This window comes from Typopeltis vanoorti, chromosome 2 (genome assembly GCF_054136105.1).
Source record: "Typopeltis vanoorti isolate ZY-2024b chromosome 2, IOZ_Tvanoo_1.0, whole genome shotgun sequence".
Taxonomy (NCBI): Eukaryota; Metazoa; Arthropoda; class Arachnida; order Uropygi; family Thelyphonidae; genus Typopeltis; species Typopeltis vanoorti.
Genome location: NC_143550.1, coordinates 95,258,649 through 95,277,833, shown reverse-complemented (window position 1 = coordinate 95,277,833; position 19,185 = coordinate 95,258,649). Strand labels below are relative to the sequence as shown.

The following is a 19,185-nucleotide window of genomic DNA, read 5'->3' as shown; positions in this document are numbered from 1 at the left end:
GATGGCTTTTTCTACTTCAAGTATGGATATGTATTCCTGCCTGTATGCCAGTTGAGTGTTTTTTAACACTTTGCTATCACTGCTTGTTTCGTTTAGCAATTTTTCGAAGTAATTACTCCATACTTCAAGGATATCTTTTTGTACTGTTTTCATGTCACCTTTATCATTTCTAATTCCTTTTACAGCACTCTTTCCTCCATTTTTAAGCTTCTTAAACAACCTCCAGAATATCTTACCACCTTCTTGATATTTATTTTCTATATTCTTGCCAAAGTCCTCCCATTACTTTTGTTTAGTTAGTTTTACACAGTGTTTAGCTTTCTTACATTTGTTTCTATATTCTCTAAGAGCACAAGCTGACTTATTTGCCAGGAACTTTGGATATGCTGTCTTCTTTTCCTTCACTGCCTCTTTAACTTCTTGTGTCTACCATGGAGTTCTAATTTTTCTATCCTTGCAGACAACCTTACCACATGCCTCTCTGGCTGAATCAATCAGGGTTTTCTTCAAGGCTTGCCATCGAATTTCCAAGGTTTGGTTCCTGTTCTGAAACTCTTTCATTTTTTCTTCAATAATCTTTCTGTATTTTAGTCTGCAGTTCACATCTGAGAGCGGCTCAACTTTTATTTGCTTTAAAACTTTCTTACATGTTATTCTTTTCAATGTGAAATTCAATTTTATCCTCCTCAAGACTAAACAGTGATCATTTTCAATTTCAAATCCTCTGTACACTCTGGTGTCCTGCACCAGTGGAAAAACATCACTATCAACAATAACATAGTCAATGAGACTTTTCTCATTCCTTGCCTCTTCTCTCCATGTGAATTTGTGCACATTTTTATGTTGGAACATGGTGTTAGTAATAACCAGGCACAGGGGCGGAACCCCCTTTCAAGTCTTCAAAATTCGAGTCATCAGAATTCAAGGAGAACTGGCCTACCTGTCCGCAACTCGGGAGGATGGGCACCATAGGCACCGGGGGGGGGGGGCCTTTCGAGTGTTCAAAATTCGGGGCATCAGAATTCAAGGAGAACCAGCCTACCAGTCCAAAAATCAGAGGTGCGGATGAATAAACTTTTGATATGAATAGGAGAGTGATTGGCTGAAGTCATCACAAAAAAGTGATGAATTGAAGATGCTAATCTAAGAAGAGGGTAATCAGTGATAAACCATATGGTTCTGTATAGGGCCATTGTTATTTAACTTGTATATTATTTGAATATGGAAACAGTATAGAGGATAACATCCAGTTATTTTCTGATAATGAAAAGTTAGGGGAATGATAAGAGATATAAAAATACATAGCTAATACAGAATCCCAAACTGATATGGACAGACTAATTCCATGGATAAATGACAAGAAATATAGTTCAATGTTAAAAGTGTAAGGTTATGCATTTGGATGGAGAACACTGCAGGCAGAATGTATTAATGGTAATTTGCTAAAATTGGTCGATGAAGATAGACATCTGGGAGGGTGGCAGACAGAGAGTTCAAGTATAGGGCCACACTTCAGTAATTCCATGCACTATATAACCTGTACTATTGAAGAGAGCATATTTCATTTTAAAAGGTTCTCGTAAAACTATATCTGGATTACTGTGTTCAGACAGATATGGTCAATTGAGTTCTGAGAAGAATGATGTAGAGACAATTCTATGGAATTGTCCACATGAGAAAAGAAAATAGGATAAGATAGGATAGGAGATAAACCTACAAGTTAGTAAGGTGATTATACAGTATAGTCAAAAGTAATATTTTGTAGATTGTCTGGTGGATGTAAAACTAGGGATCATTCCTGGGAAAATGGCTAGGGACGTAGTTAGAAAGTAAGATCCAGATTCTGCTCATGGAGAATGTGTGCGTGTGTGTGTGTGTGTGTGCGCGCGCGCGTGCGTGCGTGAGAGAGAGTGAGTGAAAAAGTTCTGATAAATACATAGAATAAAATGACATTAATTACACAGTCCAACACAATTTTTGCTGACTTTTATATGAGACTTGTTTTTTACTAGTTTGGGTGCGCTGATTTCAAATATCAAACCCATTTTTCTCTATCACGTCAGGTTTTTCCTCTATGGCATTTTCTTTTTGCTAATTTGTAAGTTTTTGATAGTTTTAAGGAGGCAGTACTATTTAGAGGATCAAAAAAATCGATTTTTTAATATAATTTTCTGAAAGTATGTACTTTTAAAAATCTGTTCCTAACTTTTTATCAAGAAATTCGAAAAATTCCCGAAGATATAGCCTATTATTCAAAGCGGTGCGCAGATCAGAATCGGAGTGCTCACCACTCTCGCTTGTTAGTAAACGAATAAATGCGTAAGAACCTGTAACAGCACGTACTGGTGCTTTGAATGCGAGAGAGGCCGATAATTAGATACATAACTACTTAACAATATTCATTAAAAATTACAAGAATATTTATAAAAAAAATAACAATTTTACTTACACGAGTTTCAGGGAATAAATTTTTGTTTGTAGCAATTTCTGCTGTGTGTTCTGTTTTGGCAATCCCTTTGAATACTCCAACAGTAGTCGGCCATCATGTGAGAATCCCATCTTCCTTGGTACCAATATTCCATAGTTTTTAAGTCTTGATGAAATCTTTCGCCTTGTTCAACGCTTACAGCACCTAAATTCTCGGGAAATCTATCAAGATGACTGTATAGGAAATGAAGCTTTATGCTCATGTTGCAACCTAGGCACTGGAAATTTTCAAGCATTGTTTCCACTAGATCTTTGTATTTGCACGCTTTTTTGTTTCCAAGAAAATTATTCGCAACCATCGTAAATGAAGTCCAGACCTCTTTCTCAATTTCGTTCATAGAGTTGATGAAATTTGGGTCTCTCATTAAAGTTTTAATTTGCGGTCCATCAAATACACCAGCTTTAATTTTTTCATAACTAAGTTGTGGAAATTTTTCACTTATGTATTGGAAACAGTCACCTTGTAAATCTAAAGCTTTAACATACTGCTTCATAAGACCTAGTCTGATGTGTAGAGGTGGAAAAATGATTTTTTCTCTGTCAATTAAAGGTTGATTTATAACATTCTGTTCTCCAACATTTAAGGATATTCTAAGAGGCCAATGTTTCTGACTCCAGTGTTGGTTTCTAGCTCGACTATTTCAGAAGCATAGAAAACACAGAAACTTTGTATATCCTCTTTGAAAGCCAAGTAAAAAGTTCACCATTTTAAGATCCACACAGATGATCCAGTTATGGTCTGTATATTTTAATAACTTCAGAACCTTTTTAATGTCCTCATATGTTTCCTTTAAGTGGACTGAATAGCCAATAGGAATTGAGCCATATACATTCCCATTGTGTAGTAAGACACACTTGAGACTTCTGCTTGAACTGTCGATGAATAAATGCCACTCATTTGGATGATATTGTACAACACTCGTTTCAGTTAGTAAACCTGACACATTGTTACAGTAAACAAACCCACACTCGTGTTTAAAATATTGTACAAGATTACTTTCCCTGCTACAATAAAAAGTTATCTTCGTATCTTGCTCCAGTAAGTTTTTTTTTCATTTAATCTTGAAGCTAACAATTCCGATGATTCCCATGATAGGCCCAAATCTCTTACTAAGTCATTCAATTCCGCTTGAGTAAAACGTTGCGGTCCAGAACTAGAAATTAAATTTTCATTGTCAAAATCAACATCCGGGTCTTGCTCCTCAAGAACATCTGGCATATCCCAATTATGCTCGTTGCCAAGTAAAGGAAGTCCTTTATAAATTGGCATGGCTATTTCATTGGAACGAACAACTGGCCGAATTGCTGAGTCGAGATTTGGATACACAATTTTTTTCATCTACGTGATTTTTCGGTTCATGCCAAATCATTGGAATGCCAAAAGCTAATTTTTGACGTTTTCCCTTGCTCCACTGTCGTAAATTTTCTATACATGACTTACACACTTTATTTGGAGCCCATGATCTGCAATTTTTACGTCAAAGTATGCAAAGTACACTTTCTTAACAAAATCAGTGATATTTGTCCTTTGACTGGGAACAGTAAAGCTGCCACAAATGTAGCAGAAGAATCTACACTATTGACACAATTTCGAGTAGTAGACATGATGTATTTTCTTCACTGCCGACTAACATGCAATTAACAAGACAAAAAAAAAACCAGAGACTTTATTGAAACGTTATAAGCGCTCATCATACGTTCATGATTGATTAATGAAAGATTAATGAAATTGATTAATGATAGAGGAGATATTCATATATATTATCTTAATATTTATCCTATCACAGAGATGATCTCTGTTTCTAACAATAATTTTTTATTTATTTCTGAGTTTACCTATATATTTTTATATGCACACGGGTTCGCTCCAATTGGTGCAATGATCTTAACTCTTTCTTTCAGAATCCAAATAATCACTAGCTCGAAACCAAAATACAAAATAAACACATTTAATAAAACAAAAGCAATATATATACACTTCAAACAAATATTACATAACTAATTATAAAATTAATTGGATCCAAAGCCTTTTAAAAATAAACTTACAGTTAAGACTAGACTAAACACTTTGTTTGCACAATCACAAAAAGTTCACAGCCAGTGTCTTTCTCTGTCAAGGCCCTTTTCCGAAGATATATGACTCTATTCTTCATTTTTACAGGATCCTTTCTCATCACTTATGTAACACACATTAATTCTTCCTGACTTAATCCTGTCTCTTTTCTTCAGTAGAAATAATAGTCAGATCTGGCATCCTTAATACAGATGAAACTTCCTAATCAGAGTTTTCTCGAACATTCCTTTAGAACGTAAATAGCAAATTCTTCTTTTATTCACTAAATGCTCATTGACAGTCTTAACTCTTCCAATAAAAAAAACTTACAGTTCTATGATTCCCTTTTCGGAATCTACTATAAATCTTTCAATCAGTGTTTCCTCCAATATTCCGTTTAAAACGCATATAGCAATATTTTCCTTTTATTCATCAATACTTATTCCACTTTGAAACTTAATAGTTTGACGATTCCTTTTTCGGAATATACTATTAATTTTCAAATCTGAAAACAAATCTGAAAACAAACCCCAACTCAACATCACCAGAGTTAAAGATCGGTACTATCGATGTAAGAAGCCTGAATGGCAAAGAAATGGAGCTAGCTGAGGAATTAGATAAATACCAGATCGACATAATAGGGGTGACTGAAACAAAAAAGACCAAAACTGGTGAGATCTTTCTGAGCAATAAATACAAAATGTTATATTCAGGCAATGACAATCAAGGAAAAGAAGGAGTAGCCATAGTATTCAACACAAAATACAAGACTAATCTTCTTGAATGGCAGTCAGTCTCAAGTAGAGTAATGTGGGCAAATATGAGAATGGGGAACTGGACAATGAGACTTATTTGTGCCTATGGTCCCACAGAAGGTTCTACTAAGGTAGAATTGGAGGAGTTTTTTGAGGCTTTAGAAAAAGCAACTGACACAATGAAAAATGAAAAGTTGATCCTTGTTGGGGATCTAAATAGCAGAGTAGGAAATGATTGTGAGACATACAAAAATATTTTGGGAAAATTTGGAGAAAAGAGCAAAGCTAATAATAATGGCAAATATCTGTTGGATTTCTGCTCAGGACATGGACTGGTTGTTACTAACACCATGTTCCAACAAAAAAATGTGCAAAAATTCACATGGAGAGAAGAGGCTAGGAATAAGAAAAGTCTCATTGACTATGTTATGGTTGATAGTGATGTTTTCTCCCTGGTGCAGGACACCAGAGTGTACAGAGGATTTGAAATTGGAAGTGATCACTATTTAGTCTTGAGCAGGATAAAATTGAATTTAATATTCAAAAGAATAACATGCAAGAAAGTTTTAAAGCAAATAAAAGTTGAGCAGCTTTCAGATGTGAACTGTAGACTAAAATACTCAAAGATTATTGAAGAAAACTTTTTTAAATAACGAAACCTGTGGTGCGTTCATAATTACAAAAATTATGAACGCACCACAGGACCACATTCATCTTCTTAAACCGCAGAAATCTGGCCTCTCTCAACACGGAATTGAAAATACAAACCATAGGATTCATTGGGAAAAGGCTAAACTTTTACATAGATCTTAATTTAAACATGAACGTTTATACAAAGAATGTTCTGAAGCCCTACTACACAGACCAAACCTAAACCGCAACGACGTTCTTACTATTCCTAAAGTATGGGAAATTATCATACAAAATTGTGTAAATTAATTTGAGTTTTTTTTTTTTTTTTTTTTTTTTCCCTACTTCCCACGTTATGCACGTTTCCATGAGATTCTATTGTAATCATGCGCCCTAACTGTATGTTATTCCTAATTTTGTTTAAATACTGTACTGATGATGTCCTAAGATACTTAGGATGAAATATTTACAATTAAATAATTTTCCCTGTGGTTTATACGTGTGTTTCTTCTAATTATTGAAGACAAAATGAAAGAGTTTGAGAACGGGAATCAAACCTTGGAGATTCAGTGGCAAACTCTGAAGAAAACATTGATTGATTCTGCTAGAGAGGCATGTGGTGAGGTTATCTGTAAGGATAAAAAAATCAGAACTCCCTGGTGGACACAGGAAGTTAAAGAGGCAGTGAAGGAAAAGAAGAAAGCATATCAAAAGTTCCTGTCAAATAAGTCAGCTTGTGCTCTTAGAGAATATAGAGACAAATGGAAGAATGCTAAACACTGTGTAAAACTAGCAAAACAAAAGTCATGGGAGGACTTTGGCAAGAATATAGAAAATAAATATCAAGAAGGTGGCAAAATATTCTGAAGGTTGTTAGGAAGCTTAAGAATGGAGGAAAGAGTGCTAAAAAAGGAGTAAGAGATGATAAAGGTGACATGAAAACTGGAGAAAAAGATATCCTTGAAGTATGGAGTAATTACTTCGAAAAATTGCTAAACGAAACAAGCAGTGATGACAGCACAGTGGTAAAAAACACTGACCAGGCATGCAGGCAGGAATACATATCCATACTTGAAGTAGAAAAAGCCATCAAAGGCTTGAAATGTGGAAAGACAGCAGGAGTAGATGATATTCGACCAGAAATACTGAAGTATTTTGGTATAAGAGTCTTACAGTGGCCGCACTGCATAGTTCAGAAAGCCTGGACAGAGGGACAAATTCCCGATGATTGGAGCAGAGCTCTCATAGTACCCATATATAAAAAGGGAAATAAAACTGCATTTGAGAATTACAGAGGTATTTCCCTGCTGAGTTTTCCTGGCAAGATCTATGCAAGTATACTTTAGAAACGGTTGAGAAGAATTGTGGAAGAAAAGCTTGGCGAAGAACAAGCTGGATTCAGGCCAAAATGAGGCTGTCAGGATCAGATCTTCACTTTACGACAAATAGTCGAGAAAGCATAGGAATATAACAAAGATCTGTATTTAAGTTTTGTCGATTTGGAAAAGGCATATGACAAGGTGCCAAGAGAGAAGCTATTCAATACGTTGCAGTTATATGGTGTCAATGGGGCATTATATCAAGCAATACTTAGTCTTTATTTGAGTTGTAATTCAGCAGTTAGAATTGAAGGAAACAGGAAGATGGTTTAATGTTAAATCTGGTGTGAGACAAGGATGTACAATATCACCTCTGTTATTCATTACCTATATGGGTCACATTATGAAGGAAAGTGGTATTAAACATGATATCAAAATTGGAGATGTTAATGTCTGCTCTTTGCTTTATGCAGACGATGTTATACTTCTAAATAAATCTGCTACAAGTCTGCAAGATTCTCTGACTAAATTGAATAGCTGTTGTAAGACATATGGTATGAAGGTCAGCAATAAAAAGACAAAGACAATGAAAATAGGCTGAAAATGTCAACTGTGTTGTGAATGGAGAACCTATGGAACAAGTAAAACATTTCAGCTATTTAGGCACGATTTTTACTGAAGATAGTAAATTAAATATAGAAATAGACAACAGAATCAGCAAAGCTGGTATGGTGGGAAGTCAATTGAATAAATTCATATGGAATAAGAGAGAAATTAGTCGGAACACTAAATTAGCTGTATACAAGATAGTGTTCAAACCAGTTTTAACTTATGGATCTGAGAGCTGGGTCAGAAGTAAAACACTTGACTAGAGACCACAGATATGAGAGTCCTGAGAAAGATTATAGGCGTGAACAGAGGGCATCAATGGCAATATCATATTAAAAATGAGGATATTAGGAAAGAACTTGACATTGTCAGCATTCAGGAATATGTTAGCAGAGCTAATCTCAGGTGGTATTGTCACTTAAACAGAATGGGCGAGGAAAGATTAGCAAAACAAGTGTTCTCTGCCAGGTTGGCAGCAAAACGACCCAGAGGAAGACCAAGATATAGGTGGATTGATACGGTACAAAGTGCTTTAGACGATACAAATATAAGAGCTGATAATGTTGGAGTCTTGACAGGTAACAGATTTATTTGGAGGAAAATTGTAGATAGGAAATTAATAATGATGTAATTTTTTTCATGTAGTACTATCATATCCTGTACACCCCTTGAGAGTACATGGCAGGAATTTTATGATGATGATGACTATTAATTTTCCTCCGACTGTCACAGAAAAAACTTAAGTTTCTCCAAACCTTAAATATCTGCCGACCTGTGTTCTAAATTCCTTCCTGAATGCTCTCTTGTTTACAGGCATTAATCAGATACCGAACACTTTCCTTGTCAGCTGTCAATCACACATCAAACTTCTCGGCGAGCATGCGCACTCTTTGAAAATGACAAGCGAGAAACTAGGTGTATAATGGCTGACACAGTTGTTTCCGTTAGCAACAAGAGAATGTCTTCATAAAACACAAAACTTAATATTTCAAACCGTAATAAATTTGTTTAAAGTAACACAACTATTCAAATCCGGTAAGTACATTAAATTGTTAACTGCTTTACGTATCACTTTTAACAAAACAATTTCCATAACGGGCACATCGCAAGTGCCAACAATGCGTGTTATGAAAACAAAACTAATAAACATATTAACATAAACAATACGTAAAAATATTCAGAATTTTAATTATGATTATTTTTACAGTTCTTTGTCCGCTATGACACATATAGCATTCATTTGTTTTAGGCAGTTGTCATCGCCTACTTTTCATCACCTAAATGCATTAGGTCGGTTATCGGCCTCTTTTGCATTCAAAGCGCCAGTACGTGCCGTTGCAGGTTCTTATGCATTTATTCGTTTACTAACAAACGAGAGCGGTGAGCGCTCTGATTCTGATCTGCGCACCGCTTTGAATAATAGGCTATATCTTCGGGAATTTTTCGAATTTCTTGATAAAAAGTTAGGAACATATTTTTAAAAGTACATACTTTCAGAAAATAATATTAAAAAATCGATTTTTTTTGATCCTCTAAATAGTACTGCCTCCATAAAACTATCAAGAACTTACAAATGAGCAAAAAGAAAATGCCATACAGGAAAAACCTGACGTGATAGAGAAAAATGGGTTTGATATTTGAAATCAGTGCACCCAAATTTGGAAAAAACAAGTGTCAGATTATAATCAGCAAAAAAAATTTTTTTTTTGTTGGTCAGTGTTATTAATTCATCATCAACATCAAATTCCTGCCATGTACCCACAAGGGGTGTACAGGATATGATAGTGCTACATGAAACAATTATATCATTACTAACTTCCTATCTACAATTTTCCTCCAAATCAGTCTGTTACTTGTCAAGACTCCAACATTAACAGATCTTACATTTCTATCGTCTAAGGCACTTTGTACCGTATCAATCCACCTATATCTTGGTCTTCCTATGGGTCGTTTTCCTGCAAACCTAGCAGAGAACACTTGTTTTGCTAATCTTTCCTCGCCCATTCTGTTTAGGTGACCGTACCACCTGAGATTAGCTCTGCTAATGCATTCCTGGATGCTGACAATGTCAAGTTCTTTCCTAATATCCTCATTTTTAATATGATATTGCCATTGATACCATCTGTTCACGCCTATAATCTTTCTCTGGACTCTCATATCTGCGGTCTCTAGTCTTTGGTCAAGTGTTTTACTTCTGACCCAGCTCTCAGTTCCATAAGTTAAAACTGGTTTGAACACTGTCTTCTATACAGGCTAATTTAGTGCTCCGACTAATTTCTCTCTTATTCCATATGAATTTATTCAATTGACTTCCGACCATACCAGCTTTGCTGATTCTGTTGTCTATTTCTATATTTAATTTACCATTTTCAGTAAAAATCGTACCTAAGTAGTGGAAATGTGTTACTTGTTCCATAGGTTCTCCATTCATAACACATTTGACATTTTCAATGATTCTGCCTATTTTCATTGTCTTTGTCTTTTTATTGCTGACCTTCATACCATATCTCTTACAACAGCTATTCAATTTAGTCAGAGAATCTTGCAGACTTCAAGTGGATTTATTTAGAAGTATAACATCATCCGCATAAAGCAAAGAGCTGATATTAACATCTCCAATTTTGATATCATGTTTAATACAACTTTCCTTCATAATGTGATCCATATAGATAATGAATAACAGAGGGGATGATGTACATCCATGTCTCACACCAGATTTAAAATTAAACCATCTTTCTGTACTTCCTTCAATTCTAACTGCTGACTTACAACTCAAATAAAGACTAAGTATTGCTTGATATAAGGCCCCATTGACACCATATAACTACAGCGTATTGAATAGCTTCTCTCTTGGCACCTCATCATATGCCTTTTCCAAATCGACAAAACTTAAATACAGATCTTTGTTATATTCCCATGCTTTCTCGACTATTTGTCGTAAAGTGAAGATCTTATCCCGACAGCCTCTATTTGGCCTGAATCCAGCTTGTTCTTCACCAAGCTTTTCTTCCACAATTCTTCTCAACCGTTTCTCAAGTATACTTGCATAGATTTTGCCAGGGACACTCAGTAGGAAAATACCTCTGTAATTCTCACATGCAGTTTTATTTCCCTTTTCATATATGGGTACTATGAGAGCTCTACTCCAATCATCGGGAATTCGACCCTCTGTCCTGGCTTTCTGAACTATGCAGTGCAGCCTGTAAGACTCTTATACCACCATACTTCAGTGTTTCTGGTTGAATATCATCTATTCCTGCTGTCTTTCCACATTTCAAGCCTTTGATGGCTTTTTCTACTTCAAGTATGGATATGTATTCCTGCCTGCATGCCTGGTCAGTGTTTTTTACCACTGTGCTGTCATCACTGCTTGTTTCGTTTAGCAATTTTTCGAAGTAATTACTCCATACTTCAAGGATATCTTTTTCTCCAGTTTTCATGTCACCTTTATTATCTCTAACTCCTTTTACAGCACTCTTTCCTCCATTCCTAAGCTTCTTCAACAATTTCCAGAATATTTCGCCACCTTCTTGATATTTATTTTCTATGTTCTTGCCAAAGTCCTCCTATGACTTTTGTTTAGCTAGTTTTACACAGTGTTTAGTATTTTTCATTTGTCTCTATATTCCCTAAGAGCACAAGCTGACTTATTTGACAGGAACGTTTGATATGCTTTCTTCTTTTCCTTCACTGCCTCTTTAACTTCCTGTGTCCACCTGGGAGTTCTAATTTTGCTATCCTTGCAGACAACTTCACCACATGCTTCTCTGGCACAATCAATCAATGTTTTCTTCAGAGTTTGCCACTGAATCTCCATCGTTTGATTCCTGTTCTCAAACTTTTTCATTTTTTCTTCAATAATCTTTGTGTATTTTAGTCTACAGTTCACATCTGAGAGCTGCTCAACTTTTATTTGCTTTAAAGCTTTCTTACATGTTATTCTTTTCAATATGAAATTCAATTTTATCCTGCTCAAGACTAAATAGTGATCACTTCCAATTTCAAATCCTCTGTACACTCTGGTGTCCTGCACCAGGGAGAAAACATCACTGTCAACAATAACATAGTCAATGAGACTTTTCTTATTCCTAGCCTCTTCTCTCCATGTGAATTTGTGCACATTTTTATGTTGGAACATTGTGTTAGTAATAACCAGTCCATGTCCTGAGCAGAAATCCAACAGGCATTTGCCATTATTATTAGCTTTGCTCTTTTCTCGAAATTTTCCCAAAATATTTTTGTATGTCTCACAAACATTTCCTACTCTGCTATTTAGATCCCCAACAAGGACCAACTTTTCATTTTTCATTGTGTCAGTTGCTTTTTCTAAAGCCTCAAAAAATTCCTCCACTTCTACTGTAATAGAACCTTCTGTGGGACCATAGCACAAATAAGTCTCATTGTCCAGTTCCCCATTCTCATATTTGCCCAAATTACTCTACTTGAGACTGACTGCCATTCAAGAAGATTAGCCTCGTATTTTGTGTTGAATACTACGGCTACTCCTTCTTTTCCTTGATTGTCATTGCCTGAATATAACATTTTGTATTTATTGCTCAGAAAGATCCCACCTGTTTTGGTCTTTTTTGTTTCAGTCACCCCTATTATGTCGATCTGGTACTTATCTAATTCCTCAGCTAGCTCCATTTCTTTGCCATTCAGGCTTCTTACGTCGATAGTACCGATCCTTTAACTCTGGTGATGTTGAGTTTGGGTTTGTTTTCAGATTTGTTCCAGTAGCTGACTTTTCGCTGTTCGCCGTGGTTCCCTGGCGAAAACAACGGGGGCCTTGTTTAACCAGGCGACGCCCCAGCCAGCATAAAATTTTGTCATGTTGTATAAAAAAATTTCAAACAACATGACATTTTTGAAATGTCATGTTGTTTGAAATTTTTTTTATTTTGGTTTAACCAATGAGTATACAATTTGGTCGGCTAAATCCCAAATTGCCAGCCCATCTTCGTTCGTTCAGTATCCAAGTAGATACCCAACAGGGTGCACCACAAGAAGGTGAGGATTGGACATTAGGTCAGAAGCCCTGGTCAGTTCTCCGCATTCCTTTAAAGGCTATGTGGAGGTCTCCTCTCAGTTATACAGCTTTGACCCTTAAGCAGCCCGTGTTATTAATTAACGTAAGGAATTCACAACGTACACTAGAATATAAATTAAATTAAACTTTAATATATATTTCCAATATTTCGGCAACATCACGTTGCCATCTTCAAAGGAACTTAAAATAAAGACGCGTGCACGCAGGCACTACACACAGTAAATGAGGACGAAGTGAAGAAGCTATTGTTTCTCCTAAAAGTCCTGATGATGCCCCCTAGCAGACTATGTAGTTATTCTTGGCCATTGGGCTGAGGGTCTAGTGATGTACGTCTCCCAAATTTGGGGCAGTCTCATGCAACCAAATATATTGAGGATTTTGAAATTTGACGAGATTTGTTGAACTAAATCACATCCTCAACACTTTCTCAGCCAATGGCTACCCCCCCTCCCCGCCAAAAAAAAATCCAAAAAATATTGAAATCAGTAAACCACAACCCTTCACAACAAGGATTACTCTAAATCCATCACCATTCCCTACATCCGAGGCACCTCGGAAAAAATTACCAAAATCTTAAAAAAACATGACTTGACCTCTTGTTACAGACCATACAGAAAATTGGCATCCCTTATCGGCTCCACTAAAGACCAACTACTTCCATAGAGCTACCTGGTTATACCAGGTCCCTTGCAGCTGCAAGCTGTCCTACTTTGGCCAAACAGACAGGACAGCAAATATCAGAATTTCAGAACACAAGGACTACATCCGTTTTCATCAGTATAGCCACTCTGGTCTTGCAGACTATGTTCTGGATACACGCCACAGAATACGGTGGAAGAAAGCCACAGTAATACACCATAGCAAGTTCGGATTTGAAAGACTTTTCATGGAATCAGCCTCAGCCCTAAGAAACATGCCAAACTTCAACAAATTTGGTTGCATGAGACTGCCCCAAATTTGGGAGACGTACATCACTAGACCTTCAGCCCAATGGCAAAGAATACCTACATAGCCCGTTAGGCGGCACCATCAGGACTTTTAGGAGAAACAATAGCTTCCTCGCTTCGTCCTCATTTACTGTGTGTAGTGCCTGCGTGCACGTCTTTATTTTAAGTTCCTTTAAAGATGACAACGTGACGTTGCTGAAATATTGGAAATATATATTGAAGTTTAGTTTAATTTATATTCTAGTGCATGTTGTGAATTCCTTAAGTTAATTAATAATCATGTATAACCAACATATAACTCTTTCTACGAAAATGATATTAAAGCAACTGATACAGCCACAAGAAAGAACATGTTAGTAGCAGAGTTATGAAGGTAACTTATGTTCTTATATTCTCACATGTTCCTTCTTGTGGTTATATCAGTTGCTTTAATATAATTTTTGTTCTAAGCATTTATCAGAACTTTCCAACCACCTCTCTCATAAGCATGAGTAACTAAAAGTGACCTCTTCAGTAATTCCATGAAGAAGCTTACACAATTAATAATAATAACAAGGAGAATATTTAATAATATACCATCTGATCAGAATTTGAAGTCCAGTCTCCTTTTTCTCGGTGTACTCTATGCTCATCTTGTATAATACAGTTATACGATATTTTATTTTCATCATAATAGAACTTGCATTCATCAGGAGTTAAAAATTCTGTAGCGATACCAAGTGCATCACCAATTACTGCACCATAAATAAGTCCTAAAATGAAAAAGTAATGTACTGTAAGCTAAATATTTATTATAAAGAAAACATATTAAAAGTATCAAATTATACATGTCCACTGCATTATGGGATACTAAGGCAACTGACGTGAAGTCATTAGCCTCTATATACAAGTAGCCCAGTCGTGAAGTGACTTCATGTGCAAACTTTGTTTGCTTACACTTGGATAAAGGATGAAACCAGGAATATAATTTCTTGACATCTTTAATTTACAAAATCCAAATATTTATTGTAGTGGATGGGGGGGGGGGAGATCGAAATAATCAGAAAATGTGAACAAGCAGACTTACGATTTGTAAGCTTTGCTGAAAACACAATATGTGCAGTCTCAATTCTATATATATATATATATATATATATATATATATATATATATAGAATTCTTCAAATATCAGGACTCCATTTACCAACAAAAACAAGGCCTGGCAATGGGCAATCCTTTGTCCCCAGTTCTAGCTAACATCTTCCCTGAAGATTTTGAAACGAAAACCATATCTTCCTTCTCATTTAAACCAAAAGTTTGGAAAAGATATGTTGATGATATTTTCATTGTTTGGAATCACGGGCACACATCTCTCATAGCTTTTCTTAATCATCTTAACATTCAACATCCTAATATAAAATTTACTGCTGATCTAGAAAATAATAACTCCTTGCCTTTCCTGGATGTCATGCTTACACGTTGCTCTGAAAGATTAAAAATCTCTATATACAGAAAACCTACTCATACCAATAGATATCTGCATAATCTTTCTCATCATTTTCCACCACAAAAACTTGGAACTATATCTACCTCAGGACACAGAGCATGCTCTCTCTTGAATGAACAAGATGAACTACAAAAAGAAATAAATCAACTCTCTCTTATCTTTAAACAAAATGGTTACTCTGAAAAAACGATTAAGAAATTTCTTCTGGATCCTCCTAGACAGTGCACCACAGAAACTATTAATTTTAAAGCCAGCATCTCCATCCCATACATTAGCACAGTCTCTAACAAATTAGCAAAAGTCCTTAAAAAATATAACATCAAGACGTTCTTCACCACCCTTCCAAAAATCCGTTCTCTAATCAGCCATCCAAAGCCTCCTCATCACAACCTAAAATATCCAGGTGTATATAAATTATGGTGCGATTGCAATATCCCTTATTTTGGACAAACTAACAAATCTGTTGAGCAACGTATAGAAGAGCATAAAAGAGACATCTCTTACAAAAGATCACATGCAACTGCGTCATCCAGTCATGTTCTTTTTTCAAATAATCCTAATGATGATCAACAAAGCCACTCCGTTTGCTGGGATAGATCAGAAAATATTTTTCGCTCTGATGATGAGTTTGAGAGAATCAAGGGAAATCCCTCTGAATCCTGTCCACTTAAACAACAATTTGAGTTATAACATCCAAGATAGCCATACTGCAGTTATTCAATATTGGCGTTCACGTGAGTCTGCACGCATACTTGCAATAAACAATGGCACGCCTGTTAGAACAACTTGAAAAAATACAACGTTTTTTATGTATCAATTATGTGTGGTGATTTTTTTACCTGTATTTTCAAGTTTTTAGATACTTCAATGTTTATTACTATTCTCTTCCTTTAAGAATACCTGATGAAGACTATTATAAGCCGAAACTAGTTGTATTAATCTTATTAAATCTTTATAAGTAAACTCAGTTTTTAAGTCATTAAATCTATTTTTAAAAATGTATCACAACAACCGAGTTGAAGCGTATAATCACATATATATATATATATATATATATTGCAATACAGAAGCATCTCAGTTAAAAATTAAGTGAGGGATTTATTATTATTATCCAGGTCTCCATGGAGTCAAAAGACTCATAATAAGGAGGTTGTTCTTAGGAAACACAAAGCTTATCATACCACACCTTGAACTCATTGACCGTTCTTACTCTAACCACTCTCTCAGGCAAGGCATTCCATGGTGGTTCAACCACCCTCCAAGCAAAGAAACCACTCCTCACCCCTCTTGCTCACAGCTTCCAGGGATGCCCCCCCCCCCTTGTCATCGCTCCTTCCTGCCACTCCACCAAGTCAAACAACTCCCCCAATGTCTACCCTGTAACTGCCTCTCAACAGTTTAAAAGTCTCGATCATATCACCTCTCCTTCTTCTATCCACCAAACTCTTCGGTCCACATTCCTTCAGTCGATCCTCGTAACTGATATTGTACAGTACTGAAACCATCTTTGTTATCCACCTCTGTACCCTTTCCACAGTTAATTTATCCCCTTCAAATCCTGGGGACCAAATTTGAGAATAATAGTCTAAGTGTGATCTGATCAGGGTCTTATACAACGGAATGATAACTCTTTTATCTCTGCAGGTCAACATCCTTCTCAGTTGCAGCAATCATCTGGGTTACCTTCACCACCTTTGCAATATGCTCCCTGAATTTCAGTTTTCTATCAATCATCACCCCCCCCCCAAATCTCGTCTCCCCCTACTTCCTCCAGTACAGCCCCTTCAATTGAGTATGCATCCTCCCATCGATGAATCCCAAACTTCAAGACTTTATATTTTGCTGCATTAAACCGATCCTCCCATTCATTTGCCCATCTGTCTAGTTTATTCTAATCCTCTTGCAGGGCTGCCACATCTGCACTATTACTGATAACCCTTCCCAGCTTCACATCATCTGCAAACAAATGAATATCCCCTTGTAATCCACTGACAATGTCATTGATATAAAAGTTGAACAACACAGGTCCCAGTACTGAGCCCTGTGGAACCCTACTTGTAACCCTCTGCTTCCTTGATATTGATTGCCCCACCATACTCAAATCTCTGATACCTATCAGACAGCCAATCCTAAATCCATTTGACTAACCTGACATTTAAACCCATGTGCTGTAACTTAAATATCAGCTTATCATGTGTCACCCTGTCAAACGCCTTTGCAAAATCCAAAAAAATGGAAGTATATGCCTTCCCCTCATCAACAGCTCATGTGACTTTATTATAAAAGGCAATCATATTACTCAAGCAAGAGCATCCTTTAACAAATCCATGTTGATTCTAACAATAACATTACTCTCATCTACCCAACACTGTATATAGTCCCTCACTAATTTCTCCAAGACCTTAACAACTACTGATGACACACAAATTGGCCTATAATTAGACACTTCCAGTTCTGCTACAGCCTTTGTGCAGTAGCAGACCGGAAACAACTGCAAAAAATTTTGCATTTGTTTATGTGATTCCTACTGATTAAAGGTTGTAATCCTACAGATGATTAGTACTGTAAGTGGAATAAATTTTTTTTTGCGTTTTTTTTATTTTTGTATTTTAATTAATTCGCATTTTTTACATCATCTGAAACCCTGTTCTAGAGCCCAACATGGCTATTCTCACATCATTTCAAGGGGATGTCCAATAAATAAAGATACTAGTCTCACCACCAGACAATTTATTATTATTTATTTATTCATATAATTGATATACAGTCAAAACAATATATCATTTAAACAACAATTTGACTGGTGATACAGAACAAATCAGATTCTACCCATGAATCTAAAAATAGTCTGTCAGGTTGCATCATAAAATATGGTCTATTCCAAGTAATGCTGTTTTTTGTAGCTCGTATAGGGTCATATTGTTGATGTTTAATTGCTGTAAATAGTTGGATAGCTTCCTTGAAACTGCACCAAGCGCACCGATAACTACTGGGATAACTTAGGTGTGTTTAAGCGACAGCTGGCCAACTTCGATTGCCAGATCTCGATATTCAGTAATTTTTTCTAGTTCTTTGTTGTTAATGTTGTTATCACTGGGTACTGCAATATCGATGATCCAAACCTGTCGATGTTTGATAATTGTGATGTCAGGTCTACTGTGTTCTAAATGCTGACAGTTTGTATTCTAAAGTCCCAGAGAATTTTTGCTGTTTCGTTTTCCAGTACTGTCTCTATTTTATGCTGCCATTATCAGAAGTAGAAAAGCCATATTTTTTGCATATATGCCAATGAATTATTTTGGCCACTTGATCATGGCAGTATTTATAGTCAGTTTGAGCTATCTTGCTGCAGGCACTGATTAGATTAGATTAGAGGCACTGATTATATTAATATTATTATTATCCCAAGACCCCATGGAGTCAAAGACTCATCAAGGAGGTCCTTTTGACATCACAGCTCATCATACCACACCTTAAACACACTCAAAAAACATGACCTCTACAATGATTTTTTTTCTTCTGTGCAGACACCACTCTCTTAGGCAAGGCATTCTCAATCATTCGCAAATCTGCATGCACTCCCCTCCAAACTCACACCCTCCTTACACAGCTTCCAGGGTTCGCCTCTGGTTATCTCCTGATCGCCCACCATTTTCTGTAAAACCTCTCCAACACTGATCCTATAACAACCCCTTACCAACGTGTAGGGCTTTATCATATTACCCATCCTCCTCCTCCTATCCACTAGACTCTGCAAACTGCATCTTCTCAACCTTTCCTCATATTCGACATTCCAGAGATCAGAAACAACCTTAGTCAGTCGCCTCTGCACCCTTTCCAACATCTCTT

General features: G+C 36.2%; 1 protein-coding gene across 1 annotated transcript in view; it reads right to left on the bottom strand.

Moving 5' to 3' along the window:
* Positions 1 to 19,185, bottom strand: part of LOC150109269 (uncharacterized) — a 228,200-nt gene that overhangs the window by 160,140 nt on the left and 48,875 nt on the right. Inside the window, exon 4 of the mRNA XM_090401977.1 lies at positions 14,427 to 14,602. Within this exon, the coding sequence (XP_090258103.1) occupies positions 14,427 to 14,602 (176 nt within the window). The remainder of the gene's footprint in view (positions 1 to 14,426; positions 14,603 to 19,185) is intronic.